Raw genomic sequence first — 14,629 nt, 5'->3', positions numbered from 1 at the left:
GATAAACACTCAGTTTTCCTACAAAGCAACTCTTACTTACTCATACTCGAGAGTACAAAATATTCAGTGATTTAACTTAAGAGAAAGTCAGTATAGTTCGTCTGTATGCGGCCGGACGGACGGACGGACGGACGGGGGCCATCGCTATTGCTCCATAAAGCTTACTTTCATTTTTCATCTCAGTGTGAGCGTCTGTTATTCTGCATGCGGTTGCCAAAGTACAGCAGCTTAGTGGAGTCCGATTAATTATGAGCATGTTGCGCCGCTGGGACATGATCACTAATCACCTCAGTGGCTCTCGTGCCGGGAGGCCGACATATCAGAAGTCTGACCTACACGGCCGTCACCCGCTTGTGCACGTGCAGGCCTGCAGTGGTGATCTGGACATTCTGCTGATTTCTTGCCGGGCCGCTCAAGGAGGGAGGGAGCGAGGCATGGGAGGATGGATGGATGGATGGATCTTGTCTGTACAAAAGAACATCTTGCAAACAAACATCATGAAAGCTGAGCTTGCCTGTTCGGGGCCTTTTTGTCCGCTCAACCAGAACTGTAAGCCGTTTTTGCAACGTTGCGAGCTCAAGCGGGCCGCTTTGAGGGCTCCAAACCATCAGGGAGGCCAGTGGCAACGAGGTCCCACCCGACGAGTACAGTTGACGCTCCACTTTGTCATCAGCGGACAAACACGTGGCCCTCACTAATGCTTCCTACGTGTGCATGTCCCACAGACGCACAATGAGGCTGTGTCTCAATGACAATCTGTCCACTGTGTGTCTGCGCATTTGTGCACGTCCCGGTGACATAACGCCGTAGTAGATACTCACGGCGAGTTGAGAGTTGCATTGTCGCCCAATGTTGGCGGCCTTATTCGTACTCTGGTGAAGAGGACGCGAGCGTTCCTATTGGTGCCAGGATATCAAAGCGGATACGAGACATAAAAGACATCAAAGAAACATGAAAAAAAAAAAAGACCTCACAGAGAAATGACAGACATCAGAGCGTGTAGAGCAGCGTTTCCCCACCTTTTTTCATCCACGGCACACCAACACGCTCAACAACTCACACAAACATGTACAACATTGCAGTTCTCATCAATGACACAAAAACAGCCTCAGGCCAATTGGGAGAAGAAGTTGATCACTTTTTAAATCTGATGGAGCCCGGAATCGAGACTCAACTCGGCATCCGTTCTAACCTCGGTCGGACAATAGATCAAAAGTCATTCACTAGGGGGCACTGCCGTGAAGGCGCCAGAACGGAATCAGAAGGCTTGGCCACAAGGTTGAGCGACATCTACTGGCCAATCAGCAGATTACACAGGAGCTCACGCGTGGCGCTCACAGACGGCATCTGCACTCTTACCTGGACTCTTATTTGGCAATTTGAAATGGAATTCTTAGCACTTTGTGTTGTTGCCACGTGGATACTGGGGGCCCGAGCGTCAGGACAGAAAGTCAGCCTGCCTCCGCGGTCCTTGAGGCCAAAACAGTAACCGTTGGGAACATTCTTTCTGGCAAGAGTCGACATGTCATTCACGTGACGTGCTGCTCCATGCCTCTTGACAACATCAAAGACTCTGGAATAGACCCCAGCCCCACAATCTAGTTGCTTACTTCCAATGTTTTTCTTGTGTTTATTTGGTTCATAAATTGTGAAGAAAACAATTTTGGAATTTTCCAACAAAGCTTAACCAGCGTGCACCCGGCAGGGGAAGAGCAGGAAGCCAGAGAGCAAAGTATAAGTCACAAAATAAAAGTCCGGTTTATTGTCAAACGACAAACTTTGCACGTACACCATAACAGGCGGCCAGAAAACAACCATAAACAAAAAAGAAAAGAAAGAGGTTTTTCTTTTCTTCGGCCTTCCTCCATCCAAGCCAGCCAGCCAGCAAGCGAGTGAGCGAGCAAGCACAAAGTCGTTCTATGGTACAGCTCAAGTACATACATTAAATGGAATTAAGTGGAATGCTCTGAGTTCAACGGCCAAAAACGTTTTGGACTGGGCTTGGGTGTCACATGGTTATAGATCTTGTTAACCAAGACATAACATTTGCTTCCTTCCCAACAATATGTACAAAAATATAAAATGTAAATAAAAATACAAACTAATTCTCCGCTGTAGTCGTCGTTGTTGAGGCCGGATTGTGCATGAGGACGGCGGGCGTTGAAATCTACTCGCTAATGACCACGTTTTCTTTTGTTTGGATGAGTGCTCCTCCGGCCCCGCCCCCTGAGAACAACCACAGGAAGCAGCCCGGTGGGCCACCGCCACCGCCGTCGGGAGCCGCCGCATCAATCGTCGTCGTCGGTTTTCTGCTTCTTGGTCTCCACGTCGTCCTGGGTGGGAGCCACAAAAAGCAACTTTGATTCGTGTTCCCGTTTCTTGGCTTTCCCTTGACTCATCGTTTCCCGGACGCGCGTTTCAAAGAGAGTGAAAAGCGCAAGGTCACCTCGTCGTCGTCGTCTTCGTCATCATCGGCCGCCCGCTTCGTGCCGCCCTCCAGCTCGTCGTCGTCTTCGTCCTCCTCGTCACCTGCGCGACAACAACGACCATGGTCAGCGACGGCGTTGCCAGGAAGGACGACTTTGAGGATGCGTCTCAGGCACCTTCACCATCATCTTCCTCGTCGTCGTCATCCACCTCGTCGTCTTCCTCGTCGTCTATCTCGGGCTCGCCGTTCTCATCGTTCTCCTGCGAATCCAAACTTTACGTTCGGGGTTGCTCTTACACTGTTCATTTCCTCTCATTTCGCTGCTTAACTTCCAAATTGTCATCAGAGTGATCTTTGCTATCTTTGTGGCCCGCCATTTCTTGACCAATCTCCTGCCATTTGCTGAAAAACCTCCTGCTCTCAGTCATTTCGAAAAGTGCGTTGGCGCCCTCTTATGGCAGCTCAAGACAAAGACTGTTTATTTGGGGCAAGGGCATTAGGCCATAGCCTCGTATATATAAAAAAAAAACAATGGACAATGTGTTGAATTTACTGCCACCTGGTGGTGAACTAACAAAATGCAACGACCTATGTGACGCAAGTACAACGGGGGCAATTTCTTGAGCAGAGGTGGCAGCAAAATGTCCAGAAAAACGGAGTATCGTGTCGCTTCGCTTCAAGTGAGCAAGCGTTCGTTACACGCGTCATTGACGACGTTTGGCAAGTTTGTCCCCTTCGTCAGCCAATCTAATATGGTGAGCCATATATTTTTTGAAAACAAATGTGAAATCACATTTAAATGCATCGTAGCGTTTTAAAATAAACATTGAAAAATGTAAACAACATTGTACTTTTAATTGAACCTTTTTGATGACAAACAGCTACATAGACGCAATCAATATAAGCAGAATTTTTCGGAGGACGTTTTAGCATTTTAGTTTTCTGCGAATGTGTGTGGGCGAGAGAGAGAGAGAGAGAGAGCAGTTAGCGTCACCTTTCCATTGGTGGCGGATTCTTTGCCGTTCTCCTTCTCCTCCACCAGCTTCTTCTCCTTCAATTCCTGAGGCATACAAAAAAGTTGGTGAGTGATACAAACATGTCATTTTCAGTGTATGCCGTTTCTAATCTAAGACTTCCTGTTGTCTAATAGGAACAGCGGTGCATGCTGGGAGCACTTCGGCCTCTTTGAGACTCGTAATCCGATCCTTGGTTGACGTGCTCCTCAGACATTGTGGGTATTGTAGTGTATGGGCCACCATATGTCGCCAGGCACGCCCGGGAGACGCACTGCATTTCCCACAATGCAAGACCCCACTGAAAACCAGCTCGAGGCGTCAAGGGGGAGGGGTGACGTTTTGTGGAAAGGGATGGTGGGGGCGAGCGAGTAAGTGCGGGAGGTGGTGGGTTGAAGAGGAGCGTGCGTGTAGCGGAGGACAATAGAAGACACATGGCCCACATCGCACCGAAAAACTCCCGCTCGGTCCTCCGGCCCCCAAAATAAAGAAAATCTTGAAATCGATCTCGCCGTTTATTGTTTTATTTCTAATATTGACCCGATTATCTCTTCAACACGGGCAAATTTGAACAAAACTGACAATTATTTGAAGTGGGGTGAAGTTTCCTTCATCTCATTACGCGGGTAGAAGCGCGTGCACGCCGCGCTCAACTTGAGCACGTTGCGAAGCCAGCACGAAGCGCGCGCACAGCGTATCACACCTCTGCGCGCGCGCGCACGCACGCACGCACGCACGCACCTAAGTGCTCTGCATTGTCCGCCTTCGAAAACCACGAGTAAAAAAAAAAAAACTCAGTGTAAAGCTTCGCTGGGAGACGCGGAAGCGCCAAGAAGAAGCATGAGCGAACGAGCGAGCGAGCGCTGCCGCCAAAGCCGAGCCCGTTAACAAACACGGCGGCTCCATTGAGAGCAACTTTCGGCACCGGAACCGAGAGAGCACAACGGGACGCGACAAAAAATTTCCAGCCCTGAAGAACAACCCGGCAGCCGCTGATGCTCTTCCCCTGACCCCGTTGCGGCTCACTCGTCCGCCGGTTCTTGTAGAAGGGGAACCGAGCCGCTCGTATAAACAAAGACGGCTCGCGAGCAGACAATGAGGATGAGCTCGCGTTATTCGAATGACATCTGGAAGCGGCCGAGATGCTCGCAAAACACGTTTGGCGCCGGCTTCTTCGGGCGCCGGACCCGTGCAGAAGAGACGAGAACTTTTAGTGTTTGGTATTTTTTTTTTAACATAAAATTATGATTTATTGAGCTACAAATTTCATAAAAGTGACGCGTGATGCCCGCGCAGCTTTGTGGAGGTGAGCGGCTTAGCGAGCAAGCAGCACGGCCGTGACAGAAATTTCTTGTCGTCGTTTTCTTCTTACCTTGGCTGAGATTTCCGTCGCGGAGTCAACTTTGGAGTCTGCCATTGTTTCGGGGGAGTCAAATAAAGTGGGCGAGAAAAAACGATGGACAAGAGTAATTCCTTGGCGGCGACGTTGAGCGTGTTATTGTGCCAATGGCCGAGCAAGCTGGCGGCCGAGTGGTTGATATAAGATAGTGGGCGGGGTCGAGGGCGGCTTGGCTCTCGCCGATTGGCTGTCCTCGCGCCAGAGGGCTTCACCGCTCGAACGGCGGCTCGAATTACGAAGGCCACCCGGGCCACGCCCCCTCCTGTCCGCGCAAATGCCCGGCGGGGTTTTGCCTCCAAAATATCAATATGAGCGACTCGAGTACCCAAATGGTAACTCTCTCCACCGGGAAGGTCAAATTAACACGTCTCTGCCGATTTACGTACGAAATACAGCGGATTGTTTTCGCGCGGGAGACATATGGCGCCATTTGATTGATTGATGTACATCTAGACCAATGAGACGGCGACTTCCCCCCCACTAGTCACACTTCCCGCCCACTCAGGCGGAGGGGGAAAAAATGACAAAATGTCCATTTGTACGGCGAGTTGAACGACGGCTTGCGTCTAAGTACATTGCATCGCATACTTGCGTGCCGACGCCCGGCCGCAACTGGCGAGATAAGCGCCGTTGAAGAATCGGCACCCAAAATGAGCGAAGCGTCATCGTCGCCATTTGAGCTTTCCGCTCGCCCCTCCCCTGAGTGGCAGGCAGCCATCTTGAGGCTCCCTCTCCGCCGTCGTCCCAGTGGCGCACTTCTTCCCCTCTGCCTGCCTGCCCGCCTACCTTCCTCTCGTTCGTCTTTTGCCCCCTGACCAACGGATCCATACTAAACTCCCAAGTGCTGAAAGTGAACGACGCAAGTGAGCGTGTGGCCTCGTTTCCTTCTTTTGCTGCACAAAGTATGACACAACATGCGACGAGACAAGTGCCCCCCCTCAATAAAAAAATAAAATAAAAACAGCAACCAGAACCCAGTTCGAATACTCGACAAGCTTCTTAAGATAGAACACGGATTTTTCCTTACCGACTTCATAACACATGAATTTTACAATCGGAACATGAGAATGTGCAAAAAGACGCGGCCGCCATTAGGCGTAGCAGTTCGGGGGTGGGGACTCGTGCAACATACGGCGGCATTGAAGATCGGGCCGCTAACGCGGTCGGACGCTCGAACGATCCCCGTTGGTCGAGCGTCATTCCCGCAAAAATCGTCGATTGGCCGCCTTCGCCGTCCGTCATTTTAATACGACGACGTCAGCGCTCGCGTCGTAAAGCGCAACTGCGCCGGATCGCAAGTGAGGCCGAGCGTCAAGTTTCAATAACGAAGGGAGCGCTCCCTCCCTTCCCCCCTGCGCGCGCACAAGCCTATGCAATGAATTTGAATGGCATTAATGCATTGCAGGCATCTAAAACGGCTTTTATGCAGATTACATTGTGGATGTCACTCCGTGATCTCTTCCAACTGTGTACGTCACTGCAGCCCATTTGTTCACGACGGTGGGTTGTCTTAAACGGAACTTTGATGTGAGTGGAATCTTTTACAAGTTTGTAGTCAACAGTCTACCCGTTTTTTGATTTAGTTGATGTGCACTCCACTTCAAGTCATCTTTTTCTTTCAGCACAATGTTAAGATGAGCCATTTTTTTATTTGTCCCACATGAGGAAATTCCAGGATATAGCAGCCAAAAGAGTATAAAATCGAATATTCCTGAGGTCCCAGGTCCTCACATGATGCAGGCGGGTGATGAGGAGGCTCGTTCACAATCCGGCCTGTAAGGTGCTGCTTCCTACTCTCTTCAGAGCATCCTCCTTACGTTGAGACCTCACTGTTCCTCCCGTGTTGAATATCTACTTCTTTTTGACTCCTGTTTCTTCTGTTGTCTCCAACATCTACATCTCCTTGTTCCTAATCCAGTGCCACTCTTTTCCTTGGGAACCCGTTCTTTGTTCCTTGGGCCATCTCGTGGGTCTTTTGGGTTCCCAACATCTTGTTTTTCCTGGGAGCTTTCCGTTTTGCTCTTTCCTCCACGTTGCCCTGAACTGAACGTAAACGCTGTTCCCTCAGTGGCTCCAGCTATTCCCACCCCCCTCCCTTGCCATCACCTAGTTCCCTCAAAGGATTTTGATAAAGTGTGTAGTTCAGTAGCCGGGTCACTCCAGGACCAACAGGTACTTCATTAAGATCTCCCTTTTTGGCTTTCCTCCTGCAGAACTCCGGTGAAGTTTGAGGCTAGAAAGAACACGTCTGCCGCGTCACACCACCAAATATCCCGAAATACAAACCAGTTTTCATTGGGAGTGTTTGTGCAAAGACTGTTACTTCCTGGTCCTGTTACACGCCCGAAGCGTGTGTGTGTGTGTGTGTGTGTGTCTGCGTGCGTGATGCTTTGTTTGCATGAAAAGAGCATGCACAACAGTGGGAGGAGGTGTTGTCTTTTCAAGTCCTCGTTGAGGGCTCTGCAGGTGGGGGAGGGGCTCAGTCTCCCACAGGTACGTTTGTTGCCTTCCTCCACACAACTAAACATTTGAAAAAAGAAATAAAAGACATCAGTCATTGAGACACCACGGATATAAAAAGGCACTGGTCTTGTCTGTTTTTCATTCGTTTGCAAACAGGATGATTCTAGCGTTTTATCATCAATAGTTTTTATCAGGGGGGAGCAGACAATTTATGGTTCTACATGCATTAGGATAACTCTTTCATGCTATAATCAATATTTCCATGTCATACTTTGACCATACCATGGTTAAAACATTTTCAAAAGCCGCAATTGAATTTTTGGACTCAGAATTCAGAAAGATGACAAAATAAAATGGAAATAGTTGACTTCAATGTTCTCGGAGCGCAGATTTGACGTTCCCTCCAGTTATACAAAGACTTTCCAAGACTAAAAAACTCGGTCTTGGTTTTTTTCCAGGGACACTCAAGCCTGCAAAGTGCCTTCATTTTCATGTCGGCCATTCTTTGTGCTAATTGGAGAGTTGTCAAGTATTTTTGGCGTGAAAAGTTGGCGAAGCGGTTAGAAGAGTTGCCCGCAAGACCTTGTCTCCACCTGCTGGCTGCTTGCCGCAATCGCACGTTGGCCGACACGCGAATTACGACTATCAGAAATGCGATCTTTCTCAAGGCGGATGGATGGATTGTTCGTTCGTCGTTGTTCGTCTCTGTGTGCCCTGCGATCGGCTGGCAACCGGTTCAGAGTGCCCCCCCGCCTACTGCCCGATGACTGCTGGGGTATTTGTTAACTACTTTGGCGAATACCTGAAGATCTCCTGGTTCACATGAATCGGCATGGAGAAGGCAGAGAACGGAGGCCGTCCATCCATTTAGGCGGGCATTTCGTGCTCCAGTCACTTCCCGGTTTGAATCTCACTCCCGCTAAGCGCTCTCACGAGACTTCACGCAGTGCTCCTCTTAAAGGCACAGACAGCGAGGGTTGCATGCATTTATCTGCAGAGGCCAAGTAAGCCTGATTGCAGAAGGTAGAAGGGTAGCACTCCACCCACAGCTTGCTAAATCACACTAGGTCTGGGGCAGCGTGGGAGGACCGCAGAGAATGGATGCCTCCTGGACGCCTCCCTGGGGAGGTGTTCAGGGCACGTTCCACCGGCAGGAGACCCTGTGGACCACCCAGGATGTGCTGGAGAGACAGCTGGCCTGAGAACACCACTCAACGTCCCTCCTAGAGCTGCAGCCCCCACCATCCGACCCCAGATAAGCGGAAGAAGATGGATGGACCATATTGTACACACACACAGGTTCAAGACAATGGTTGCATGTAAAATGTGGCTCATTCTTTTCAGAGAATGCAACGTTTTTGCCACGAAGGACATTTTTCCCCATTTGGTTTGAGGAATCCATACTTCTCACAAGTTTTGTGAGAGCATCATGTTGAATCTCCACCGATCTTGTAAAAGCAAGGCAAAGATGCCATCATCTTGGTCAACCAGAAGATGATGACATATGGGTGATGCAATAAAAGGGGTGTGTCCCAAGCCTATCAGGCCCTTCAATGGAACATTACATCACCCTGGACCCGCCCCCCCCTTATCTCTAGCATGGGTGCACAGGCGTGCGATGAACATATAAATGAAGGACGAGATGGTTGCGCCCGAGGCAGAAGGTGAGTCTTTACGCCGTCCAAACATGAAGACACTTAGACGCCACCCGATGATGATGACGATGATGATGGTGATGACGACCATGGCGACCACAACAAGCAGCGGTCAGGAGGTTGCGCTGCAGGTGGTCCAGGTAACACGCACACCTTCTCTCCAAACCAGATAGAGATGTTGATAGTTCCTCCACCGTGTCGTGATCAGAGAGTCGGGCAATGAGCGACTCTGTGATCACCACGCAGTTTTGGAACTATTGGGGTCAAGTTGCAGTTCAGATGAAGGGAAAGCCAAGTGAACCTGTGGCGGCCGGCTTTGCTCCCTCCAGGACAAGTCTCCGCATACACCGCCCTCGCCACCTTCTCCCCGGACATCCTGGCTCATGTTCATCAACAACTCAGACGCCCGCAAAAGCTCCCCAAGAACAACAAAGGTCACTTGCAAGCCAACAATCGGGATTCCTCTTCTGCGCAGGCACTCACACGCACCTTTGTCTTCATTGTCATTCTGTGTCCAGCACGTCCCCCGGGGACCTCCAGGACCTCGCGGCTCCCCGGGAAGGTCGGCGCCCCGTCCGCATCGGCGGCAGCTCATCGACGACTCGCTCATCAGGTTCAACGGTAATGTCGCGGCTAGCCACATTTGGAGACGTGACAACAAAAGGAAAAGACTTTTTTCTTCCCAGTAAGCCTAACATCACTGGAAAGTAACATCAAGGAACGGAACTGTGTTGAAATCTTGCCCTATGTGTTAAGAATGAAGGAAGGTGTGGAAATGTTGGTTTCAAAACCAGCCAATTTGGGTTCAAAGTTGGACCGATCCTGGAAGCCCCTTTTTTCTTTGCTGACTCGGTCCAATTTTGAAGCCAGCAGTTTGCAGGGTGTAGGCAAGGACAAGTTGCGTCACTAAAGCCATCTGGACCGCCGCTTCCACTGCACATTTGGACGCTTTTCTGCAAAACACACCTCCGCCCGACGTGTTCACCTTCACTCCTCCGTTGTCATGCGCCCCCCTCCCACCATCAGCATATTACGCTAAGCTAGCAAACGCAGTGGGCGAGTCCGTGCAAGTGCGGATGGAGGAACGCAAGTGGGCGCCTACCTGGGTGCGGCCAATCGGCGCTCCGCAATCCTTGTCTCGTCTCTTGCGTAGCGTTTTTTTTTTTGGGAAGTCACAGACTCATGCGCACCGTCATATGAGGGAATCGAACCTATGGTGCCTGCACAGAAGACAGGCGAGTGTAGCACTAGTGTGGCATGTTGCAGGAGTCTCCCTGAACGTGTTATGCGGGCTGTGCGAGCGCCCCCCTCGAGTCTCCACCTCCTTCTTCGGCCGCCTCCCCCAAGCGGTGCAGGTGGCAAGTCGCAGTCTGGTGGAGCTTCGCCCCTTCAGTCAGGTGCCGTCCCCGCAAACGAGCCGCCGGACGGACGGCGAGGTGACTGACGCCTGTGACCTCTGCCCCTGCAGGCCCCAGCCTTCCTGGCTGCTTTTCAACGGGGTCGCGGCTTCGACGTCAGCCAAGGACGCTACGCTGCCACCCAGTCCGGATTTTACCTGCTGAGTGCCCGTCTTTGCCTCAGTCAGTCATGTGACGTGATCATGCTCATTGTCCTCAGCATCTGCATATATTGCTTGCGTTTGTGTGTGTGTGTGAAGAGTCAGGTGAGCGTGTTCAGGTGCGACTGCGTGAGAGCGTGAGGGCGGCCATTTGCATCCAGTCACTCTGTGGCACCAAACCGTGAGTTGCGCGGCGTATGCGTGCGCGGTGGATGAGGTCTCTGACTGCAAGTGGGTGCTTTCCAGTTCCATTGATTCGGTGGTGGGCGCGGCCACTGCGGGAGGAGCCTTCAGCATCACTCTGACGGGAACGCTCTTCTTACAGGTGCTAATGAGTGACGTGTCCATTCTCGGATGGAAACGAGACTGACGGAGAGATCCGGAGAATGATTTGCTTTTTTTCTGCGGCTCAGGCCGGCGAGTACGTAGCCGTCTACGTGGACAATGCCACGGCCGCCGACATCAGCGTCTCGCCGGACTCGTTCTTCTCCGCGATCCTGCTGGGAACTTGAAACCGCCTCGCCTTCTGCAGCCGCATGCGCTCCGACTCGGACAAAGTAGTTGAGCGGACGCCGCGTCGCCATCCGTCCTTTGTGATGGACACCCCACCCGAATTTGCAGAAATGACGAACGGGAGGAGCTGCAAAGTCTGCCAGTGGCTCCTTCAAGACTGGCTTCTGCCACCGGTTGAGTAGATTGAACCTGAAGTGACCAACGACGGCTGATTGTTAGGACATGTGCCTCTGCACTTCAAATAGGTCAATAAGCAAGCGGAGAGTTCTGTTGCTGATGGTACAAATAAAAAGATACTTGCAGGTTTATTTTCCTTGACACTATAAATGATCTGGTAAACGTTTGGCGTGTCGGCACAGTCGAAAAGTGTTTCCTCCTGTCAACCCCGCCCGTGTCCTAATTCACCTGGTTTATATTGGCTTCCCAGTAATTAAGACTCTCTCGTCCCTCTAGTGGCGTAAATCACATCCACCCAAAAACAATTCAAGAGGGCCAAATGGCTCATACAGAAGCGTCACTTTGAATGTTAGCTTGACCCATTAGCTTGAGGGGCACATTAATCTTGTTTTTGAAAACTTGAGCCCAGCCACGGTGATGATAATATCCATAGCAAGCAACCGTTATGGCTAGATTACAAGTTTTACCGCATCGTGCCGAAAAAGATTGCGAATGACGTAGCGAGCGTTTTACAGAAAGCGAGACTAGCGGGCGACAGCGCCGCGCAGGCGGTATTGGAAGCGCACGTCACCATCGGGCCGCGGGATGCCGAGGCCCGCGCGGCTGCCGTCGGGCTGCGGGTCAGGCTGGCCCGCTTCCAGCCGCAGGTCAAAGTAGAGCAGCAGCAGACACACCAGCTGTTTGATCTCGTTGACGGCGAAGAAACGTCCCGGGCAGATGGACGCGCCCGAGCCGAACGGCATCAAGTAATGGCGAAGCTTTTGTCCGTCCTTGAAGAATTCCGTCTGGTGGGCGAAGCGATCAAAGCGAAACGCCTGACGGGACACCAAATCCGCCCCCGGAGAAAGAATGACAAGCGGTCGGGTAACGACGTGACGGCGATCGCTACCTGCGGCTGCTCGTAGATGGCGGCGTCCATGTGCACGCTGCGCGGATACAGTGCCACCATGTCACCTCGTCGCACCGCCACAATGTGCTCGGCGTCCAGGCGCAGGGTCAGGTCCTCCAGAGCCACGCGGATGTTGATGGACGCCGAAGACATGCGTAGGCTCTCGTGGACGGCGCTTTCTGAGGACCGGCGACAAGTCAGCCGGGAATGAGAGGCGACGGCATGTTTCCTACCCAGAAGAATCATCTGGTCCAGCTGCTCCGCGGTGAGTGCCAGGTCCACGTCATTGCTGAAGCCACGCCCACTGCGCTCCAGCACCTCCAGGATCTCCTGGCGGACAGCTCGCAAGGCCTCCGGCTGCCGCAGGAGGTGGTACGTTGTCCAGAAGGCGGCCGGCGCTGTGTTGGCCACCGATGCCCACAGCATGGCCAAGTGGTGCGCTGAAAGGCAACGCTCGCCGTTACCCCTCACTCTGCGTCAAACGCCTTTCAAAGTAGGAACGCTTTGCTCCGGCGGGCCCGACCCGCAGCACAATTGGCGACGTCAGCAAAAGTTGGACTGACCCGCTTTGTCAGCGTCGCCCATGACAGGATGGCCTTCCAGGAGCTGGGCGCGGCGCCGAATGAAGAGCGAGGCGTCGGCCCAGTCGGACATCCCGGCCGGCGTCAAGTAGTCGGTCAACTTCCGGCGGGCGGCTCGGGCCCGGCCCAGCAGCCAGGCGGGAACCTGAGCGATGAGCAGCGGGAAAGCCTCATCGAAGTGAACAAAGTGGGTCTTGACCTGCGCCGCGTGGGCGTGGCGCGAGCCCTGGGCCGGCCGGCCGTACAAGGTCAGGAAGGTGGCCTCCAGCATGACGTCCAGGCAGAAGTCGTACAAGCCGCGCTCGCGCCAGGTGGCGCCAGGCCGCAGGTGGTCCTGACGGAAGAGCGTCATGAGGTTCCCCATCATGCTCTGCGTCAGCGCCATCAGCTGCTCCCCGCGGAGGAGGCCATAGGCACGCTCGATCTGCTCGCCCATGCCCGGAAAGGTTCCCTCTGTGATGCGCGGGTAGCCGAAGGCTGCCGGCGCCGCCCGGCCGCTGAATTCGTGGAAGTCCAAGCGCCGGCCTTCTTTGATGACCGCCGGGTACATCAGGGGGTTCATGACGAAGGTCATGTAGCGACCTGCCGAATCAATTGAGCTCAATTGGGACCATCACAGCGCCTTGACTCCATTTCCCATTCGGCTCAAATGGAACTTTTCATCTTTGCTTCAGCAACTGATGGACGGACGTATGACTGATGGGTGCCCGGGCGGGCCGTGGATGAATAACGGAGCATCAAAATCACTGACGCACCCTCCTCTAATTACAATGTCCGCTTGCAACATTATAAAATGTAAAATGTTATGCATCGGGATGATGAGGGCCCGCCCCCCAAAATTTGGAGCGAGGCAGCGAGACCAACCTGCCATGTGAACGGTGAAAACATCTCCAAAGTTTTTCCGCTGCTCCTCCAGGAACTTGTGAGCATCTTTCCTGAACTCCAAAGCTTTTCCCAGGAACGGAATCCAACCATCGATCAGCGGGGGTTCGCCTTCACATCTGACACGCACAAAAGCAGCACATCTTGTCACTTGTCATGTGATAAGTGGCGGCGGCTCATTCGGAATGGTGAAGTGGAAACGGAGTGAGAAGAAGAGCGAGAAAGAACTTCTTACATCCTGCGAATACTTATTGTTTTTATTCCACATAAGCAAGCAAAACAATAATGTATTCCCCTTTTCCCCTCAATACAGCCCCCTGGTGTCTACAACATAAACCTGTGGAAAATGAACCAAAATAATAAAGACCTACAATCAAATAAAGCAATTAACTAAATAAAAAACCTTAGTCATTTTTACTTATTAGAGCTATACAATTGCAGTGCAGATACAACAATACAAAAACTAACATATGAAAAGTGGCTCATTACTCTACACAGACGAGACAATCAATAAATACTAACTAAAGAGGCTTAGTATTAGTTTCAAAAGTTGTTTTTGGAAGGATCTCGGCCAACATCGGCGACCAGTCGGCCTGTCGCACACTTTTCACCCAAAGTGGTGACATAAATCACAACTGCAGGTTCTTATCGCTTGATCAATGATTCACTTCGCAATCGATTGCACTCACCCGAGTGACGAACAAGAAACGCGAGGACAACGCCAAAGTTGGACTGTGACGTCACGAGCAAGCGGACATCTTCGGACTCCACTGACCTTTTACGGCGGTGGCGTCTGATGACGACGGGAACGAGCGCGACGACGACGACGAGCAGCAGCGCGCACGCCAGCGGCGTGAACATCTTCAGCGTGTCACAAACAAGACACTAGGCAGGATATACGTCACTTCCGCTTACCCGCTAAAGTTTTTTTTTTTTTGGTCACTCACACAAAAATTTACACAGTCATATGTGGGAATCTAATTCACGATGTCGGCACACAAGACAAAACAAGTGTTTACCTGCTAAACGTCGTAGCAAAGTGACTAGATTTGTGGAAAAGGGCGTGACTTA

General features: G+C 51.8%; 3 protein-coding genes across 5 annotated transcripts; 1 reads left to right on the top strand and 2 right to left on the bottom strand.

The window, feature by feature from the left end:
- Positions 1 to 1,733: 1,733 nt before the first annotated feature.
- ptmab (prothymosin alpha b) lies at positions 1,734 to 5,063 on the bottom strand. Its single transcript, XM_085930182.1, has 5 exons — positions 4,814 to 5,063; positions 3,423 to 3,488; positions 2,604 to 2,688; positions 2,447 to 2,529; positions 1,734 to 2,333 (listed from the first exon to the last, which is right to left on the bottom strand). Exons 1-5 carry the CDS (start codon positions 4,856 to 4,858, stop codon positions 2,289 to 2,291), a joined length of 324 nt encoding a protein of 107 aa, XP_085786308.1. The 5' UTR covers positions 4,859 to 5,063; the 3' UTR covers positions 1,734 to 2,288.
- Positions 5,064 to 8,054: 2,991 nt separating this feature from the next.
- LOC147045833 (erythroferrone-like) lies at positions 8,055 to 11,368 on the top strand. The gene is made up of 8 exons (XM_085930181.1): positions 8,055 to 9,098; positions 9,288 to 9,392; positions 9,477 to 9,579; positions 10,225 to 10,355; positions 10,427 to 10,538; positions 10,616 to 10,697; positions 10,763 to 10,841; positions 10,930 to 11,368. The coding sequence occupies exons 1-8, from the start codon at positions 8,934 to 8,936 to the stop codon at positions 11,026 to 11,028; spliced, it is 876 nt and encodes a 291-aa protein (XP_085786307.1). The 5' UTR covers positions 8,055 to 8,933; the 3' UTR covers positions 11,029 to 11,368.
- cyp7b1 (cytochrome P450, family 7, subfamily B, polypeptide 1) lies at positions 11,003 to 14,584 on the bottom strand. 3 transcript variants are annotated; one of them, XM_085930179.1, is made up of 6 exons: positions 14,334 to 14,584; positions 13,541 to 13,677; positions 12,659 to 13,258; positions 12,329 to 12,535; positions 12,096 to 12,274; positions 11,005 to 12,021 (listed from the first exon to the last, which is right to left on the bottom strand). In XM_085930179.1, the coding sequence occupies exons 1-6, from the start codon at positions 14,417 to 14,419 to the stop codon at positions 11,731 to 11,733; spliced, it is 1,500 nt and encodes a 499-aa protein (XP_085786305.1). In that variant the 5' UTR covers positions 14,420 to 14,584; the 3' UTR covers positions 11,005 to 11,730. The 3 variants fall into 3 exon arrangements, with proteins under 3 accessions (XP_085786304.1, XP_085786305.1, XP_085786306.1); XM_085930178.1 differs by having other exon boundaries at positions 11,003 to 12,021; positions 12,096 to 12,535; XM_085930180.1 differs by lacking the exon at positions 14,334 to 14,584 and adding an exon at positions 14,081 to 14,237 and having other exon boundaries at positions 12,096 to 12,535.
- Between the last annotated feature and the right edge of the window lie 45 nt (positions 14,585 to 14,629).

Source organism: Syngnathus leptorhynchus, chromosome 14 (assembly GCF_054491065.1).
Source record: "Syngnathus leptorhynchus isolate UIUO chromosome 14, UIUO_Slep, whole genome shotgun sequence".
NCBI classification, from domain to species: domain Eukaryota; kingdom Metazoa; phylum Chordata; class Actinopteri; order Syngnathiformes; family Syngnathidae; genus Syngnathus; species Syngnathus leptorhynchus.
Note: the sequence above shows the minus strand (reverse complement) of the source record. Positions and strands in the feature narration are given on the sequence as shown.

What these genes read in the sequence shown, in the direction of transcription:
- ptmab (XM_085930182.1), bottom strand. Translation starts at nt 4,858, where the DNA reads ATGGCAGACTCCAAAGTTGACTCCGCGACGGAAATCTCAGCCAAG. An exon ending in CGACGGAAATCTCAGCCAAG is followed by an intron (nt 3,489 to 4,813) that starts GTAAGAAGAAAA and finishes TGTATGCCTCAG; the next exon opens with GAATTGAAGGAGAAGAAGCT. An exon ending in ACGAAGACGACGACGACGAG is followed by an intron (nt 2,334 to 2,446) that starts GTGACCTTGCGC and finishes GCTCCCACCCAG; the next exon opens with GACGACGTGGAGACCAAGAA.
- LOC147045833 (XM_085930181.1), top strand. Translation starts at nt 8,934, where the DNA reads ATGAAGGACGAGATGGTTGCGCCCGAGGCAGAAGGTGAGTCTTTACGC. An exon ending in TTGCGCTGCAGGTGGTCCAG is followed by an intron (nt 9,099 to 9,287) that starts GTAACACGCACA and finishes TGCTCCCTCCAG; the next exon opens with GACAAGTCTCCGCATACACC. An exon ending in AGCTTCGCCCCTTCAGTCAG is followed by an intron (nt 10,356 to 10,426) that starts GTGCCGTCCCCG and finishes CTGCCCCTGCAG; the next exon opens with GCCCCAGCCTTCCTGGCTGC.
- cyp7b1 (XM_085930178.1), bottom strand. Translation starts at nt 14,419, where the DNA reads ATGTTCACGCCGCTGGCGTGCGCGCTGCTGCTCGTCGTCGTCGTCGCG. An exon ending in AGACGCCACCGCCGTAAAAG is followed by an intron (nt 13,678 to 14,333) that starts GTCAGTGGAGTC and finishes TGTGCGTGTCAG; the next exon opens with ATGTGAAGGCGAACCCCCGC. An exon ending in TTTCACCGTTCACATGGCAG is followed by an intron (nt 13,259 to 13,540) that starts GTTGGTCTCGCT and finishes TTGATTCGGCAG; the next exon opens with GTCGCTACATGACCTTCGTC.